The sequence below is a fragment of the Dromaius novaehollandiae genome, chromosome 2, assembly GCF_036370855.1.
Source record: "Dromaius novaehollandiae isolate bDroNov1 chromosome 2, bDroNov1.hap1, whole genome shotgun sequence".
Taxonomy (NCBI): Eukaryota; Metazoa; Chordata; class Aves; order Casuariiformes; family Dromaiidae; genus Dromaius; species Dromaius novaehollandiae.
The window spans coordinates 168,425,186-168,444,471 of NC_088099.1; the positions used below are offsets into that span (position 1 = coordinate 168,425,186).

Genomic DNA, 19,286 nt, shown 5'->3' on the forward strand with positions numbered 1-19,286 from the left:
GAAATATCCTGCACAGGATAGCAAGAGCAGCAAAAGGAAACGAGGGAGGAAATTCAGCTCCATGTGCCAAAACAGCAACTCCTGAAAACTTCCTGCTCATTCATCCTGGGGGATTTTGTAGACACTGATGCAGGTTTCTTCCCTGGGAAAGATTAGTGCACATACCCTCAGCACAGGCTGCTCAAACAGGATGCCACTCCACACCAGAAACATAGTTACCCCATGTCTCACTGCACAGGAACAGCCCTTCCTCCTGTGAAGGGGGCAAGGAGGGGAAATATCCCAAAGTCTCACAACACATCACTCTCTGGATAAGTTGCACTTTGCAAAGAAAGACATCAGTCTGCACTCCCAATCTTGACCTTTATTAATTACACTTTCAGAGAGGATACAGGTTTGCTTCTAGATCTTGTTGAAAGCAGCAATGTCAACGCTCTGCACCTGAAAGAGAACAAGAGCAGCAGCTGGAGATCACCAAGTACTTTTCAGACATTCATAATGAAGGAAGTACTCACACCAGGGATTTCTTGACAGCACACACATCTGCTCAAACAGATCAAGCAGAGCCCATTTCCCTCAGGGCAGCTTCCCCGCTCTAGTAAGAGCCTCCTTTTAGGTGGTTTAGCAGCTTTTTAGGTACTATTTTAGGCTGCTATTTAATAAGCATAGTAACCCCAGTCACAAGAGGAAACTCCACGGTGCTAGTTACTGTACGACTCTTTAGAGAGTCCCACCTATGAAGAACATGCAGACTAAAACAGTTTCTAATTTGTTGCATGAGATGATCTCACCACTACTTAGTGCCCAAGCTGCTTGAACTTTTGGGACTATACACTCCTCTCCCCTCCCCTCCCACAGGGCAAAGGATAACCCCAGCTGATCATTTTGTGTCATTTCAAGTAACAACAGGGTAAGATTAAAGAGCTGCAGTTCCCAATTTACTGTATATATATATAATACACATATATATATATAAAAGCAAGCAAAAGAGTAGGCAAAGAAAATTAAAAACAGGTATCTGGCCTGCTGCATCCCTCTCCAAGTGGAGGGACAGGAAGCACTGCTGAGCTGTGCCTGGCACAGAGCTGGAGCTCCCACTACCGTTTCCATGGAAGAAGGGAAGGTGGGTTGGAGACATTTCCTCCAGCCACAACTACCAAGGATAAACAATCATTTTTCTACCTTGGTGGTGCCCAGGCTAATTGCAAAAGCAGCAGCTCCCCAAGGTAAAAGCCAATGGGCTGGATGAGCAGTAAGAGGATTCACAGCCTGCAAAATGGCTCTACAAAATATCCGCAAGATGCAGAAGTGTAGTAGCCAACCTTAAAAAAAAAATGTGCACAAGTGTCTCTCAGCAGGCATAGATACCATGAATTCCACGTGTGTTTCTATTAAAGATCCAAATGTGCCAAAGCCTGCAAGTGAACCTACTCAAAAATGACCCTTCAGGCTGGGCATCACACGGCATTATACAGTTCACTTAAAGACTTACATAGTCTTCAAACTTGGTGATCTCCTCCTCCAGGATGTCTGTCCCAACTTTGTCATCCTCCACTACGCACTGGATCTGGAGCTTCTTAATGCCATAGCCTACTGGGACCAGCTTGGAGGCTCCCCACACAAGCCCGTCCATATGGATGGACCGCACACACTCCTCCATCTTTGTCATGTCAGTCTCATCATCCCACTGCAAAGGCATGAAATAAGAACTTCAGTGTTTTCCTAGAGATCAGCGTTAGCCCTGAGAGGTGTCCAGTAACTAAAGACTCTGCAATCACCCATACAGTAAACAGACTGGGGATGGACAATACTCCCATCACACACAGATTATGGTGCACCCCTAAATCAGACAGGGTAACCTGAGCTCGGCAACATGCTTTCATATGTTTAACACATGCCCATGTCTCTAGTTTGACTAGCAGCTAAAATTTAACCCTGCCTCTCTCAGTCCATTTCAGCTAATTCAAGCTGCCTTTTCTTGGCTGCCATTCTCACCAGCTGATGAATTAGCTGAGTTAGCCAAACTAAATAATGACTTTGCAGCAATGCTACATAGTACATACTTCAATTCTATCTACAGACTCTTCATATGCAAAGGAAATTCTTCCTGCAGCAACACATCTACTTTGGAGCACTCGCTTTAAAATGTATGTAAATAGTTTTTATCATTACCAAGGACATTTCTTTTGTGCACAGCACTAGGCCGCCCAGAGGTTGTTCTACCATGAGAATTTGTAGAACCAAGACTGGTTTATTCCCATTTTCAGGGCATGCTAGTCTGTAGTTTTGCTTTAACTGATGAAAGCCTATTCTTCAAAGGGAAGGGCTACTCCTGGTCAGGGGAACCCATCAGATAACAGCCTGCACTTGCCATGGTTCAGGGGAGGCAGCAGCAGCACAAAGACTGCAGATCCCAGCTGCAACATCCCACCTAACTCCAAACCTTGTTTGAACATCTGCAAGTCACATTCGCTTCACCACACAACTTGGATCTGCAAGTGATTTGCAGCCTCCTGCAGCATGAGACATACAGCCTCACTCAGGATCTCCCCCTACTTTAGAGTTACTCACTGGCTTAACATCTAGAAGGATAGAAGACTTCGCAATTAGACCCGGTTTCTTGGACTTCTTCTCTGCATACTGACGCAGTCTCTCTTCCCGGACTTTGGCAGCCTCTTGGTCTTCCTCTTCATCATCACTACCAAAAAGGTCAATGTCATCATCCTCGTCATCCTCTGCAGCAGCTGGCTCAACTTTCTTTGCAATTGAAGCAGATGGGAGCTCCACTTTCTTGGAGGGAACACTGAATGGTTCCACTTTCTTCATTGAGGTGACACACATTGATGTTTGATTTAAGGCAAAAGGAAAGAAAATTAATCTGAAGTTAAATCAAAGCAGCACTTGGGAACTCATGTAAGTCCCAAACAATTATATAGGAGCCCCCAAACCTACACATAGTTTTGGGGACACATATATATACACACACCTATATTGGGACAGTAAGGCTAAGTCTTGTAAGGACAGGTTCCCAACTCTTCTCCTGCTTAGACTCGTGTTCTAGATATACTGAGCCTATACATACATTTATGCAGGTTTGAGGATTCACAGATATTGGTTTGGGACAGATCACAAGGCAGCCGCCAAGACTGCTGAGAAAGCTCTAATAAACTTATCCTAACCACAAGCATCTCAATCCTCAGCAGAGAGCAAGGAGACCTCTGAGGCGACCTGGCACTTTGTCATGAAGTACTCAGGAACATCTCTCACCTGGGTTGGTGGAATCGATACGGGCTGATGGGAGGTAGATGATTTTTCCAGAGTATTCAGGCGGCTTTCCAACTTGAAGATGGCCAGCTGAAGATCTGCAACAACTGCAAGAAGGGGCAGGGGGAGAGGGAAACTTATCTTGCAGGCTCCAGCATCAGCTCTCAAGTCAGGCCTTGAGAGCTTTTGCTCAAAGCAGGTTTGCAAATACCAGCTGTCCCAGTCAGAGGAAAGTCTGCAAAGCTCTGAGCAAAACACACTGGCATGTGCTCACCTGGCCACAGACAAGGTCAGTAAGGTGGATGCCCCACAGCAGCAGGACCCCACCAAATCTGCTTGCATGCCACAAGATTCTCCCACTTACCACTGCGAAGGTTTTGGTTTTCTACCTCCAGGTGAGAAATTCTGGAAATGAGCTCATTTTGATCACCAGTAGGCCCAGACGAGGTTGTGCTTGCACTCTGCAACAAGGAAAACCAAGCTGAAATAGATCTGTTCACCTACTCCCAAGCTCAATGGTTCAGTGAAGCGAAGCAGAGTCAAGCCTTTGGGGAAGAAGAGATTTTAAGAGCTACCTAAGAACAAAGTCATTTCATGTAAAGCCTCAAAAAAGAATATACTAGCTCTATATAATGAAGCATGAAACGCATCCCATGAATCTCAGCTGGCACTGGTGAGTACAGGATGAAGTCATTCTTTGCAGTCACAGATCATGAACTATCACTAAACATGCAAAAGGTTTGGAAAGTTTCACACTAAGCCCCTTCAGTGGGGCAGCTGGTCCCTTCTCACAAACTGAGGCACAGAGCACAGAAATGACCTGCCTAATGTCACACAGCAAGTCACTGGGAAAGCTAGAAAGAGATTCCTGGATTTCTAACCCCCATCTTCCCTTTAATTCCTCTCAAAAAACCTGAAACCTACTTTAGTATGTGTTTGGGGGGGGGGGGCAGGGGGGGGCAATTATACCAACCCAGCTTCAAAAGGATTTCTTTTAACAGCGAAAAATGCTTTCACTTTTGTAAGAAAGTCCTTCCCTATAAATCAATTCTGCAAAAGGAAAGAAAACACAAGCCTTCAAGCTTTAAGTGTCAGTATAACTGAATACAACAACAGAGATAATTTATGTTCTTCCAAGTGCACCCTGCATATAATTAATATGATTCTTGGTTGCATTTGACATGCTCCTGGTATCTTGGCAATCACTTCAGATGAAGAGATGGGGAACATGGAACATATGAAAAGCCAGTTCTGGGAGAGACAACCCTGGGAGAGCAGGGTTTACAGGAAAGCAGCATGTGCTGCTTCTGGAAGGAAGGTCAAAGAGACCCTCCTTCATCTACCCGAAAAGGAGCAGGGGACATCTGCCAAAAGCACCAGGAAATCGGTCTCAGGCACAGAACGCAGCCTTTGCGATGGACACGGGCTCAGGAATACAAGCGCCGATCTGCAGCCCCCAGACTTGCTCCCCAAGCTGGGAGACCCGAAGGCCTACGTGCTACACAGCGCGAGCTAGAACCACGTCCCGAAGGGCAAGCGCCTCTCTCTGAGATACAGAGCTGCCCTCCAGCTTCCTCTCAAACGCAACCAGCTCCATCCGTGCGCAGATGACTTACAGTTGAGCGGCCTGACTGCCTCTTGTGACGGGCAGAGGGAGCTTCTTTACTACGCGGAACTGTCTTCTGCTGGAAAGGGCAAAAGGTTTGGGGGATGTGTTTGGTTCGACATGAAGGAGAAAAGCACTTCACTCATGCTGAAAGAGGAGTTAAGCGCAGGAAGCAGATCCTCATGCAGGGAAGACTGTCAGTCAAGGAGACACAGCTTCACACCAGCTACACTCCAAACAAAGCTTGCAGGAAAAGTCACCCATGACCTCTGCCATCTTTTTGCTACACGTCAGCGCTTGCAGAAGGGTCAAGCAGCTGGGTGGCAGAACTAGACGAAGATGTCTAGAGCATGGTCTTAGCCATTGCACCATCTGTAAAATAAGAGGTGCAGTAGATGCATGCATTGCTGTAGCACATGCTGCGGGTCTCAGCTAGCTCTCCTGCCAGTAGCTAAAACATTCACTCTGCAGACACAAACACATGCAAAGCTACCAAGACTCTGAAAAGTCCCCAACTGCCATGAAAGCGTCTCTCCTAGAGAGGAGCAGAGCAACCACCAGTCTGCACTGAGCAACTTGATGACAGCCACAGGTGGGTTTCCATCCACACATCTCCTCGCACACCACCAAGGACAGGCAGCTTGCAGTGGTGGATCCATCGCATCAGGCCAGCCCTAGTCTTACACACCACAGACTAAGTTTAAACTTCAGAAAAACCCATTACCTGACCTTTTCCTGTTCTAGTTGCATCATCAGGGCCAAGGTCTAAGTGAATTTAAGGAAAAGTCTGAATTCTCGCAATAGTCACATCCATCCCTACACCCCCTTCCCCCAAAACACTATTTTTTCCTTTTCTCCTTACAGTCAAACACAGGAGCTATTACACCTACAGAAAGAGATATACAGCTTTTTTTCCCCCTTCCCCAAAAAGGCCTGCTGACTCAGCTAAGCAGCAAGCACTCCAGACATCCAGCAGTTTGAAGCTCTAGCCACATTTCCAAGCTAAATGCAGCAGCATTTCAACAGGCTCCACATTTGCCCTTGCAGTTCTGGCCAGCCTGCACGCAACTGCTGACGTTAAAGATGCTGCGACGCAGCTAAGCCTATTCGGTGCTGCAGAGCAGCTTGCTTTTTAAACCCCGTCTCACAGGCTTAGCAGAACCATTCACTGCAGCATGTTGTTACTACAGCAGACTTCGTCAATAGTATAAAATCCTGAGGTAAAAAACCTAACCACATACTGCCATCAGTTGCTGTTTGCGCAGCATACGTAACCCAGGGAATTGCACAAAGCAACTGCAGAGCTCTGCAATGCACAAATAAATTACTCCCTTGCCGCCTTATCCAAAGGCTTTAGGTGGGGCAACAGTGAAGTTGCAAACATAGATAACAGAGCCCAGAGGAGAGTCAGCTTTCTCCATGGAGCATTTAAGTGTGCACCTGCCCATCAGCATGCAGCAAGGCAGGTAAAACAAGCGCTAGAGGAGCCGCAGCACAGATAGCTCAGCGGCTCTGCGGGGAGTCGTTTCACCTCCAGAAGGACTTCTCGGCTGCAAAGTTACTGCTGCACACGCAGCAGGACTGATTCACAACCTGGATACAATCACAGGGTGAATGCACACAAAATTCACATAAACAGTCCAGTGTTGTGCAAGTGGACAAAATGATTCAGCAGCAGCAGTCCTTGTATATGCTCAGTTGCTGCATCAGTAGAGGTTTCATATTTCCTATTACACTACTAAACTAGGATCTGCTTGCTCCTATGTGCTGTTTTTCATGTCTATTTAAAAGGGAGGTTTACAACATGGAGGGGGCTCGTGGTGCTGCAGGCAAGGCAGAGTGCAACCTTTAAATGAAGGCCCAAGGGAATTCAGAGATCATTTCTATCCATGGGCAACCCCAGGGGAGGGGTAGCCTGAGCACAGCCATCGCATGCTGGGGAGAAAAGGTGGTGGCCTGCCCCGAGATGAAGCAAAGAAGATGAAAAGTCCTTACGAATGGGGCTGGCTGTTCTTTAGGAACCTGCAACTGCCCTACAGTAAGGTGTAAGAGCGCAAGGCACAATGCTGAACAAAGTTCCCAACTCCGGGAGATGGTCAAGCCACACTGTTAGAGAAAAGCGGCCTTTACGAGACTGAGGACTTGCCCTCGGGATATTTTAAGCTTTCAGAAAGATATGGTCACCAACGTAAGCAGCACATTACCTAACATCTGTTCTTTCCCATGTGCAAGAGTTGCTTCTTTTGGCCCAACCATGCCAAGAGGAAGTTCAATACAAGTATTTGCGAATTTTATCAAGCACAGTAATTCAAAATCCCAAAGGTTAAGAGTTCCACTTTTCACTTATTTCCTACACTGTCTTATGATAAGAGCTCTTAAAACCTTTGGGATTTTTTTAAGCTTAAGCCATAGTTTTTATGCTGATCCCACATCAGTAATACACTGACTAGCACTGCAACCCTTTCAAAATATTCTGCATAGCAGAAGCACTCAGTAAGCCTGGAGCCATACCAAGAATTACACATAAGTTCAATCAGGCAGGCAAATTAAATCCCTGGGACTGTTTTGCTTATGAAGGGTAGAATTTAGAATCTAGTCTCCCAATCTCGCCAAAGGACTTTTTTAAATTGGAGAGGGCCCAATGTTAAGTTTGACTTTCTAAAACATATTTTAAAAATTAGAGACGGGAGCACTGACTACTGACAAAATAAAAAATGGCAAAGGTTACACTTTTCTGTATCAGACTGAACAATAAATCTCTGTCTGGACAACTACAGCAAAGAGCTCCTTACTATGTCAGGCCTAACACACTCAGCCAGAAAGTTGGCCCTTCCTTCCCTACATGAAGTATCTGGATCTGCACTTTCCCTTGAGTTAACCAGTGACAGAAGAACATTATGTGGTTGTTTTCACTTTGTTACAGATATGAAAATGTGTACGTTCTCCAATATAAAGTCTGTAAGGCACTCATGGCTCCATACAAAAATTAACCCTATTTCATGCATGCAGAGGTGCAACACCCCTCCCCTCAGGTCCTCTGCCCGAGCTCTAGAGACACGGAAGGTTTGGCCATGCTCAGATACGCTTAAACAACCTGTAGGAAGGTGATGCTCAAAAAGTGGAAGAGGCTTTCACTCACTCGAGACCAACAGGATGGATTCTGACCGGTTCCCTGCAGAACGTGTGACCATTACCTGCATGCAGATGTGTTTCTGAACATGGCCTCTGAACACTTTTGCAGGATCAGAGGTGGATGCACAGCTTTTCGGGGAGATTTTCTTGTTTGAAATCCACACCCACAGCAAGTGCACAAATACAGAAGCTCCCTAACAGAGGGAGCTGGGGCAGAGCAGGAATAACAGAGTTTCAGACTCCTACACCAGTGGTCTACCCAGTGTCATCTCTTTTCCGCAGCCTCGGACCAGGTTTTAGGAAATAAAAGTTCAGTCGCCAGCTCTGTTGGACTTGCTCTGTGATCTCAGGCAAGTCACTCCTTTCCATGCCTCCGTTCCCCATCTGTGAGATCTCTCACCATCTGCAGTCTCAATGCCGCCAGCTGCAGTACTACAGAAGTTAAAAACTTTACACGTAGGAAAGCATTAGTGATCTAGTAGATGTAAACCGGAGTGACTGTTTAAAGCAGAGATGACCATGCAAAGCAGGATGAAAGGTATGTGCAAACAAATGTTTCTGGCATCAGAGGGTTTTGTACTCTCCTTCGGGAGATACAAATCACTGCTTCGACAATCCTCCTAATGCCCCGGCACAATTTCAAAACAACACTACCCCGCTGAAGCACATCTGAAAGACCTTGGCTGAATTTCACAGAAAGCAAAAAGCACTAGTCTTCCATCTCCCCATCTTACAAAGAGCCAACTTTCACTAGCTTCATCTTCGATTCCTAACAACAATTCTGCATGTTTAGGTGGAAGGAAAGAGTAAATTCTGGCTAGAAAAACATGCTCCAGAATTATTCTGCAGATCCAGCAGGATGTATTTTGCTTTGAGACATGAAAACAAAGTTTAAATGTATTCTAAAATCAAGCCTGGTTCATGTCAGAGCTGTCCAAGACTAACAACAATCCTTCAGAAACAAAAGCTACAAAAGCTGCTGTTTCAGACTCGTTTGACAGCTCAGTCTTTCTAATCCACACAGCAACCCAGCAGATCCTACTGCATTTTCCTGCTTCATGGCAGAGATGTGGCAATCTGAAAAACTGAAAAGGTAAACACTCTGGGATACTGTATAAGCCAGGGCAAGACAAGAACAGTAAAATGGGATTACAAAACAATAAGGAAGAGGAGGAAGAGGTCACTGTCACCCTGTGCTCTGCTTATCTGAGCAACCGCATACTTTGGGAACAGAATGGCAGTTATAGGTTGGCTAAATTATTATAGTGTCCCTACCAGCAATGCAGATTAAAGTGCACAGTTTTTCCCAATGCAGGACATAGTGCTTTTCCTTCAAGCCTTCACTGGATAGTCCAAATCCTCTTTGGGGAACATCCTAGATTATTCCAATTTTGGGGTCCTTCAGCTCAGTCCTGACAAATTCTAAGCCTGCTGAGCTTTCCTCACAGGAAAACACTCAGTGATTTCTGCTAACAAAATTAACCCCCAGAAAAGCACCACAGGGATGCAAGGGACTTTATGTTCTCTAATTTCAGTTCTGGCACTAGTCTGGTGCTTCGCTAACACTCCCTCCCAATTCTGACCAACCCAAACTTGCACATTTCTCACCTGAAGAAGCCTTTGAACAGCAGGAGTCACAGGCCAGTGCAAGAAATCCCCCAGGCTGCACCTTGTCTGGTAAACCATAGACCATTCACCAAAATGAGAAGGTGCCTTCAGGGCTGACCAGCAGCACTGCCTGGTAATCTATAGTCAGGCTTCCTTCCCCTTCTCACCCCTTCAGGAACAGAGGCTAGAGGTGGTCAGGTCTTGGAGGAAGCAGCTGATGCTACATTTTGCTCTGATCCTAGGTTTTGCTCTGTTCAAGAAGGTCATTTCAAAGTCCTTTAACACTTTCCATACAAAAAGTTCTCAATCTGTCTGGGACAGTGGCTCATTTCCCACATTTGCCTTCCTTAAGTCCAAGCTGAAAGTCTTAGACAAGGCCTCATGATTCCTACTGAAAGCTCAAACAGGTTATTGAAGATCTGAACTTCAGCTAGCTAGGCTCAGGAAAATTTTCCCTCCTTTCCCAAGCTGTTGGCTGAAATACCGATGCTAAAACTCAGAAACCAACATTAGAAAACTTTACTTCCACTTATTTTCTTCAACAGATTTTTTTAATAATATTACTAAGCTGTTTTAACTCTCCACTGATTCCAATGTTTAAGCTGTATTCAGGACCAGTGTAACTAACCAAAGCAAATCTAATCCTTTCCCACCAGTCCTGCTGTGCCTGCATACATTTCCAAATTTCCAGTTCTGTACTATCTTGGATCACTCCCATGAGCAGCTGCAGTTATTCAAAAGATGTAAAAGTTGCTTTTGTAGTGTCAAGTTCAACTGGCACTGTGAGGCCACCCCGGGAAAAGCCATTAGATTAATTCCACTGTATCCATCCCAGCTATAGGCATCCTTGTGTTAAGAAAAGAGAAATAGGAGATATTCCCGTTGAGAAAGGCTGGATTCTCTGTTAGCACACTGATCTAGAAATGCATAGTGTTATCTACCCCAAGAGGGGGTTGTGAGGCCAAATCACTACAGGTAAAGGACAGACATCCTCCGATGGAAGATATGTGCAAGTACGTAGTTGTCCCATTACAGAGCTAAGAAATCAAGGCACATGGGCTGCATATTGTGGCTGGTTTTTCCTCACCCATGAAATCAATAAAATCCCACTTACTAGTTTAAGACTTGTTTCCTCTTGAAAAATTAGAGTCATAACAGCACGCTCTGATGACTCCTTTACATATCAGCACTGAAACACCTCTAGAAAGGACATTACCGAACCTTTATGGGATGGTCTAGAGCTAAAGCTAGTAGCCAAGCTGAATTCCCTAGATGCAGCAGATGGAAGATACCATTTTTTTGCACATACCCTAACTGAAAGCAAAATAGGAAAGAGAAGGTGGCAGCTCAGTGTACCCCAAGAGACAAACATACCCATGCTGGCAGCTCAGTACTTTACCACTCAGCAAGGTTATTTCAGCAGTAACTCTTTACTTCTTTATATATATAAGACTTGTGGAAACAAATTCCACCAGGAGAAAAAAAATGCACAGTTGAAGAATTTTAACCCAAATCCCGTTATTTTAGAAGGCACTACAGTCTGGCAAGCAGGTAAGCAGCATGCACTCTGGTAGTAACAGTGCTCTTGATCAGATGGAGCTATGCTGGTGGTACACAGCACTGCACACCTTGGTCATCTCCTCTAACTTAAAAATAAGAAGCCACAAAATCTATGAAGTGGTCACAGCGGAGTTCTGTGAGATGCACCACAGCTAAAAATGATTGCGGGTAGCCAGCTGGTGAGAGAGCTTGGGTACTCACTCCGGCCAGCGATTTCTGGATATTCTCCCTGGCTCTGGCAATGTCGCGTAGGATCGTGCTGGCTCCGTTCTCCTGCAAACAGTGCAGAAAGAACCAAGATTTTTTAAAAAAATATGAAACATGGGAAATTGGTCAGGGAAGTTAAAAAAGGGGAAGACGGGGGTTTTTTTGATTATTTTTTCTTCCAACGATTCAGCAAGTATTGCAAAATTAGCTGCAAGAAGGATTGGTTCTAAACCAAACAAATCCTTGGTCACATCAGACCATGTGTCCACAAGATCATTCAGTCAAGAGCTTTTTAAATTCTCCTTATCACTATCCTGAGCAGTTTGCACAGCCACCAGTCAGGCAGGGGTTGTAATCACCACAACACATTCTTAGAGAGCTCTTGTTAGGCAGCCCTTATTTTTTCTTAGTATTACCTGTAATTTTATTCAGGTGAAAAGTGACAGCCCTGGTAATTGAAATCTTCCATCCAACGAGGTGTGACTCAGGGCACAGCAGCACAAGTATTTTTTCCCCAGGCTCCCACTGCTGTGCCTTAGCCTGGACTTGGAAGATTCCCTTCCTAGGGCACAAATTCAGTTTCCATGTTCCAATCACTCCTCGCCTCTCCCAGGCTGAAAGGCCATGAACAAGATCCAAGACATGAAACCATCCACTAGAAATTAAGCAGAAGCCCAAAAGTCCATGTCATACAGCCCGTCCAAGAGCAACGACCTGGATACATTCAGGTGGATGTCCACTTCCAGGTTGGAGGCAGGTTTTACGGAGTGTGGATCTTTCTTTCTTTGCAGAGAAGTGTGTGATAAACTCCCGCAGCACCTCCAACAGAGTCTTCCCGTGCCACTTCTCACATGCAGAATTTTTTCTCCATTGAAAGCTCCTTATGTGGCATGAAATAGTCTAACCATTCTTCTAAGACCATTGCAGAGATTTGCTCTTTAGCATCTGCTTCAAGTGCTTATCTATAGCCTCTAACTTTTATGCAAGCATCCTAGGTGCTGTACTACCACTACACTAGCATGGGCAGGAGGAATGGAGCAGAACATGCCTAGAAGCTGCTACTGAAGCAACAAGCTTCCCTTTAAACACTTGCCACTTGCAAGACAGCCATTTAAAACTCTTAAGCAGCTTTCTACAGAGTCAAAAGCATACACAGTTAACAGCTCTTTACATTTCAGGAGGAGGTTACAGCATCTCTGTGCTCTAAATAGTCATAATTTTAGGCTGATGGTTAAATGTGAACTACTTTAGCTCAAGGGTGCTGCACCTGCACTGTGCTTCCCCTCCTCCTGCCCCCACATATTCACCTGTGCTCCGATGCAGGATCTTCCCCAGGAGCACACTTCATGTTGCAAGGGGTACAAAGAGAGGAACATAATTCCTGCTCTCTTTGGAGTCACAGTACCCCTACACAAACATCAAGCATTTGATCTCCAGTATATCCCTTGCCAAGAAAAGCTTAGTTGCTCCAAAAGCTGAGCAAAACAGCATTTCCCCTGTTTGAATGGGTACAGGCCAATTCTTAGCCTATCATACCACCCACCCCGTCAATAAAACTGCAGCTTTCAGGGCATGCAGCTGAAACTACATCCAAACTGGATCACAAAGAGCATCCACACCCTGTCAGAGTAGCCTGAAAAGATTAGCTGTTGTACACTATACACTAGTTCACCTGTTGTTTCTCTATTTCTGCAACTCTGCCACATCTCAGACAAGAGCACCTCAGCACCTGATCTCCCAGTACCAACCCCTTACTCTTTCACTGCACACTGGTCATACTGGAGAAATTCTTCATGGTCCACAGAAGATGGTAATTCAAAAGACAAACCATGGTATAATGGGAGGGGGAGGGTGTAGGCTTAGAGAGCCCCAAGAGAAGACTCTCAAACTTGGAAAAAGCAGCACCCAAAGTGGAAATAATACAGAAATACATGTCCAGGCAGATAGGGTCCTTCTTTTTCCTGCCCTCTGTACTAGCTCTTTAAGCTGCAGCACACTGCTAAACCAGCCACACCTGAAAAAAAGCATTACCTGTTGCTGTGAAGAACTAACTGGCCCATTCATCTGCTCGTAATATCTTCTCTCAGCATCATCATACTTGAACTTCTCAAACCAGATCTTCTCATGTGAAAGGAAGTCGACTGCCATTTTTCTGTAGAGAGGAAGAAACAAAGTGAATTCCTGGAAGTATTTAAGATGAGCAGCTTGCAGTGAGCTTGTCAGAACAGCATTTCCTTCTCCCACAGAGCTGTACCTGCAACTCTGCACTCGGCAGTTTCCCTGCCGGTGGAAAGCTTTAAATAAATGGGATCCTATTAAGAAAGAAGGGCGCTCTAATCACCCTCCCATCTGCCTGGCCTGGATTTTCTAGATCACATTAGACACACATTTGACTCTGCTGATGAGAAAGACGTCCTATGCATGAGACAACCAAGCGGCAAATAACATTTTTTTCATACTTAAAACATCTGGCCAAAGTGAAACCAAAGACTGAAGAACACGCAGCTCCAAACAGCACATGCCACACTGCAGCATGTCAACGAGGGAGCACTCGGTGCACGACACGGAGCTCTGGACACTATTGCTCACAAATTTAAACCAGTTTCAGTCTTCCTTGAACATGAATCTGAACCAAACTGACATCAACTGTTGGCTCTCTTAGTGAATGCCGGTATCCGCATCTCTACCCCAGTCAGGCAACACTTCAAAGTGCACTACCAAATCCTCCTGTAGTAAGCGGCCTAGTACAGCATATTGCCCAGCACCAACAGTGATCGGCCTCCTGAATCCAGGTGCATATACAATTTACAGTGGCACCACAGATAACTGCATGCATGTCCTTTTGGAAGTTGCCGTAATTGCTTAGAAATTAAATTTATCAGCAGCGCCACATTTGCAAGAGACAGACACCTATCGCTATGATAGGAAGGAACAGCATAAAGTATCCTAATATTGCTGGGAAAAGGTTTAAGTTATTTTTCAGTGCAGCAGCTTCCAAAGGTTGTTTAATTTCACAACTAGAAGGTGAATGATGGGGTGACTGCAACAATAAAAGAGGATGTGCCCGTTATTTTAAGCTAGAGGACAGCTACAGGCCAGAAGTCAGATTGAGAAGAGGGTAAGAGCAGGGACTGAGCATCACAACAAAGTTGCACCGTATACCAGGTTGGACCACACAACATGAAGACAGCAACTACTCGCAAACCCTTTCCTCGTCAGCCCAAAACACTGCAGGCCCTGCGCTTCTCCAGGAAAACATTTCCATGCAAGCTGACAGACCAGTGCTTAGGAAAAGGTGCCTCTGTACCTTCCTCACCTTCCCATTCAAAAGCGACCAGAGGCCACTCTGCAATGTATGTCCTCCAAATTCGAGCCATTGCCAGCACTCAACTCTCCGAGAAAACTCTGCTTGAGCTGCAACCCAACACGAGCACCCAGTTTAACAGAGAATCCCAGTTACAGACAAACATATGCCACATTTTGTAACAACACACGGACTTTCCGGGGGAAGGGTCAAAAACATGACCAAATATCTAGTTCTTGCTGATTAAAGAGAAAACTACTCCAAACAAGACATGACAAAAGGCACTCTAAAGCTTGACTGTAACCCCTTCCCCCAAACCACATCATTTAACATAACCTTTTCCAACAAATCTTAACAAACTTAAGGACCAAGGGGGTCAAAAGCGAGAGCTCGTGCTTCAAGAGCCTTTTTTGCAGGTAGAACAGCCTCTGTCCGAGCACTGCAAAACAACATTTAAGCACTGGCCTTCAGACAAGCTCCCAACACACTCCAGTCCTCAACTCAGCAGACTTCAGGGTCCAGCCAGTAGTATATAAAAGCACATATCTAACAGAGAAAGCACTTCATCATACTGCAACTTTCTAAAGACTTAAAAACGAAGCCTAAATACCCTAAATAGCACTTCCACTGTCCCCAAGCCTCTCCAACAAGCTGGGTACTGGCAGCAACACTAACATGCAGTCACCTCTTGCACGGAGTTTAATGGCCAGCCTGCTGCGCACCGAGCTCTCCCGGAGACCTGGGGATAACTGCTTCGCTGAGGAACACTGTGGCGGTTTTAATAGAAATACAGAGCAAAGCAGCACCATTTTAAGTACTCAACTTCAAAGATGAAACACAACAACCTCTGTCATCCTAGCAGGCCTGCTTAAACCATGTAATTATTCCCTCCAACTTTTCACTTTTACAGCTTTTTGTATCTAACAGCAATATAGAAAAGGGTACTGCCCCAAAGTCCCCCACGTCTAGAGGGCCAAACCCCAGCTCAAGTCCCAGCTGTCACTTTAAATGTTTAACCTCTCTGGTGACACATGTCAAATGACTACCTCTTTTCATCAGGATGTTTGAAGCCACCAGCATTCATCGGGAGAGAGGGGGCTCCTCGCAGGAGTCCCCTAGTTACCCTGCCCGCAAACGGGCTCATGGCTCAAGAGCACCTTCTCCCTACAGCAGCATGCACGCGTTTGGCCCTGCAGACGCAAAGGACGCCCATCTTCGACACATGCAAATTCTTTCGGCTCAATCCTGACCCAGCAGTTTTGCATGTGTGAGTGTTACCCCAGAATAAACTTCTCCTACTTAGTTTCCAGAGCAGGTACACTCGCAGCGTAAGAAGCTGGTTGAGAAGGTTTTACTACTGTGGGTTCCGGCACCCCCACGCTCTCTCCTGTTCTTGACATTTTCTGAGCCTCCAACGCATAGTATCGTGCCTCGGCACTGTCATACAGCGACTTGTGAAGCCACACAGATTCACTGTCCTCATGCAGAAAGTAGCAAGTAGGTGGAGGGTGATCGGCATCACCGGGAAGCAGAGAGCTGGCGATCTCCACATGCTTGATGTCCGTTTGCTTCCCAGTGCTGTGACTCTTCCTGTCTTTATGGTCCCTCTTCGAGGCTTCAGGGCAGCCATGGTTCTGCAGCCTGGCTTTGCCTGGCGGGTGCCCGTCAAACATGTTCTCGTAGAAGCTCTTCTCAGCATCGTCGTAGAGAGGTTTCTCTAGCCACACCTCCGACATGAGGGCCTGCAAGCTTGAAATCTGCGGCTTACCATTTACCGTCTGGTGTACGGAGCCAGACAGATCGGTAACGAAGGAAGCATCAGGATGAGCTACGACATCCAGAGCTAAACTTGGCGTAGCAGGAGTAGGCAAGGCTGTAACGTAACCTTCATCCGGTGTCCTCAGTCCAACATTACCATTTGACCACACAGCTGGAATGGTTAGGACATGTGGAGGAACAAAGAGCTGAGATTTTTCGACGAACACCTTCTCAGCCTTATCAAAGTCAACCTTGTTGACCCAGACATCCTGAACAATATGGTGACATGCAGTCAGACTACCATGGGAGCAGGACAGGGTTGCTGAAAACATCCTCGGCTTAGAAACATCTTGGACAACTTCTGACCTGGACGCTAAAGCAGACTGCTCAGCAGTTAGTTCAGTCTCAAGTGCCTCCTGGTTCTGACAATCCACTATGTTTTTCCTGTACACGTTCTCAGCATGATCATAAAAAGGCTTGTCAAACCACACATGATCAGCTAATAAGCCCGTCAGAATAAAGTCTACCTTGGAGACCACATTTTTGGGTTTTGGAGAACGCTTCCTTTTCTTTTGTTTCTTTCCATTTTTTCCTCTTTTCAGGTCTCCTTTGCATTCACTTTCAGCAGAGTCATCGTTGCAGACTCCATTTACAGCCTCTACCTCCTGGCACTCCTCAGGGGCTGCGGCAGCTAGCATAGCTTCTCTTTCATAGTGGAGTCTCTCTGCTTCATCGTATTTGTGCTTGTCTACCCACACTTTTTCTACCGGGCAGGGAAGCTTCCTTGTCCTCATCTTCCAAAGAGTGGCAGCATTAAAAGATAAGCACAACAATGTAGTTGCAAGAAAACTAAATAAAGCAAGGGCATGCATCAGACTTCAGTAATTTCTTAATACAAAGGTGTCAAAAGCCATCATGCCATTATTTACATTAAAGAACCTAAGCAGTTAGTTTCTATTTTTCTATTTTTATTATAAAATTTAACTCAAAGAAATTAAACTGTCTGCAAACATGTCTGATTTCTGAAGTCAAAACCAACTTCCTCCTAAAACACCTCTGTTCTAACGTTTACCTTCTACATTATTCTATAACAACCTTTAAAAATAAAGGCACATACTAAAGATACTTCAAATTTCACTTTTGAAGACAACTGTCAGGACAAGATCACTAAGGTTTTGCTCAAAGCCTTGCTACATAGAAGATATTTTTCAAGTTAGCAGATTATCTGTTCAGCACACTCAACTAGGCACTGATTTGGGAAGACATGCTAAAAAAATAAGAAAGATGCCCTGACTCATGAGTATCTTTAGAGGTCATTGCTTACAAAGTACATGGATTTGTGTTTTGCTACTAGAAAGCCAGCAGAGGGAGCTGATTTAAAAACTAACACTGGATTTTGATTTAAAACTCCAGCTGCTGCCAAATGGAATCAACCGAGAGCTGAAGGAGATCTCATGATTAATTTAGCCTACTGAAATATCTTCTACTCAGATGAAATAAATACTGCATCCTCTTTGTGCTATTCTGTCCTAATCATATTGAACTGGGAGGGGAGGGAAGCTTCCAGTATGTCTCAAAATGGTATGAGAAATATCTTCAAGTACAGAATTTACTATACTGCTCAAACATCTAATGAGTAGGTAACTACCACTGTCAAGCTTGACTACATGGTTGACTCTCCTGAAGTAAAAAAAGGTCTGAAACTAAGTACCTGTAAGTCTGCTCCCCCCTTTAGCTACTGACAGCTGCAGCTTCATGACCACAGATTTATCTGCAATAGTTGCCACATAAAATTCACCTGCAGCTGAAATATCCCCCAGACTTGAATTGATGGCTTGCAGTTGCAATAATTTCTGGAAGATTTTACAAGCCTCAATCACTGAGCATGACTGACAAAAAAGGATAAAACACTTTCTGCAGACAACTAAAAACAACTTGCACTTTCAATAAAGACGAATCCTACCTGCTACAGTCAAAGTCAAAACCACCCCAACTGTAAGCACGTGTTGCTCATCGGGATAAGCTCTGTTATTACAGCTTCCATGACATTACGACCAAGCAGTGAAAAATGACATTGTACGAGTCATGCACATAGAAGATGAGCACATTTCAATGCCACTAAGAGGCTGCACAAATTATTTTGTGATATAACAACACGTTCCTGCTGTAAAAAACGAAACATCAAGGCAGCCTCACTCTCCTAAGGCTCAGCTGCTGGACAAGATATTTTTATAATCTTAACAAGTAAAAATGGCATCTTTTTAAATAATAACCTTTACTGAAGATATTCCTATTTAAACAGGATTCGTGGACAGTAATGTTAAGAGGAAACCATGTTTGCTAGAGCAACACCTGCATTTCAGTAACTTGGAAGATTGGGAAAGGATAATATGATGCAAATTAAAGAGATTACTTTGCAGAAAGTGCTGTTCAAAATGGTACTGTGTCACAATGTACACATTTAAAATAATGCTCATCTAGATCTAGTATACTAACCTAACAGTACAAAAACCCACAGGGAAAGCAAAATACACAACTGAAACTACATATAGGCAGGACATAGAAAAGAGTGAAGGCAGTACATCTGAATTTTTATTTTACTTAGATCAATAAGGACTCAGAAACAGAACATCTGATGATTGCATCTGCTTAACATGTCCTGTTTGGCTTTAGATTCACATTAATTTGAGTCATCCCAAGGAGAAAATGTAGATTACAAAGCCTTCAAGGAGATCCTTCATCAAGGATACCTCATTAATCACATACAGAGGTATACGTCCTCCAAGGTTACAGTTCAATTTTTTTCAGAAAGGAGGGAACGTATCTGTAATGGCTGTAACCAGAAAT

General features: G+C 44.8%; 1 protein-coding gene across 4 annotated transcripts; it reads right to left on the reverse strand.

Annotated features, from left to right (window-relative positions):
- Positions 1-349: 349 nt before the first annotated feature.
- Positions 350-17,248, reverse strand: EEF1D (eukaryotic translation elongation factor 1 delta). Of its 4 annotated transcripts, none has more exons than XM_064507948.1 (9): positions 15,981-17,248; positions 13,409-13,529; positions 11,372-11,443; positions 4,881-4,946; positions 3,629-3,725; positions 3,268-3,371; positions 2,572-2,820; positions 1,493-1,687; positions 350-441 (listed from the first exon to the last, which is right to left on the reverse strand). In XM_064507948.1, exons 1-9 carry the CDS (start codon positions 17,231-17,233, stop codon positions 403-405), a joined length of 2,196 nt encoding a protein of 731 aa, XP_064364018.1. In that variant the 5' UTR covers positions 17,234-17,248; the 3' UTR covers positions 350-402. The 4 variants fall into 4 exon arrangements, with proteins under 4 accessions (XP_064364018.1, XP_025969394.2, XP_025969395.2 ...); XM_026113609.2 differs by having other exon boundaries at positions 4,881-4,949; positions 15,981-17,233; XM_026113610.2 differs by lacking the exon at positions 4,881-4,946.
- Between the last annotated feature and the right edge of the window lie 2,038 nt (positions 17,249-19,286).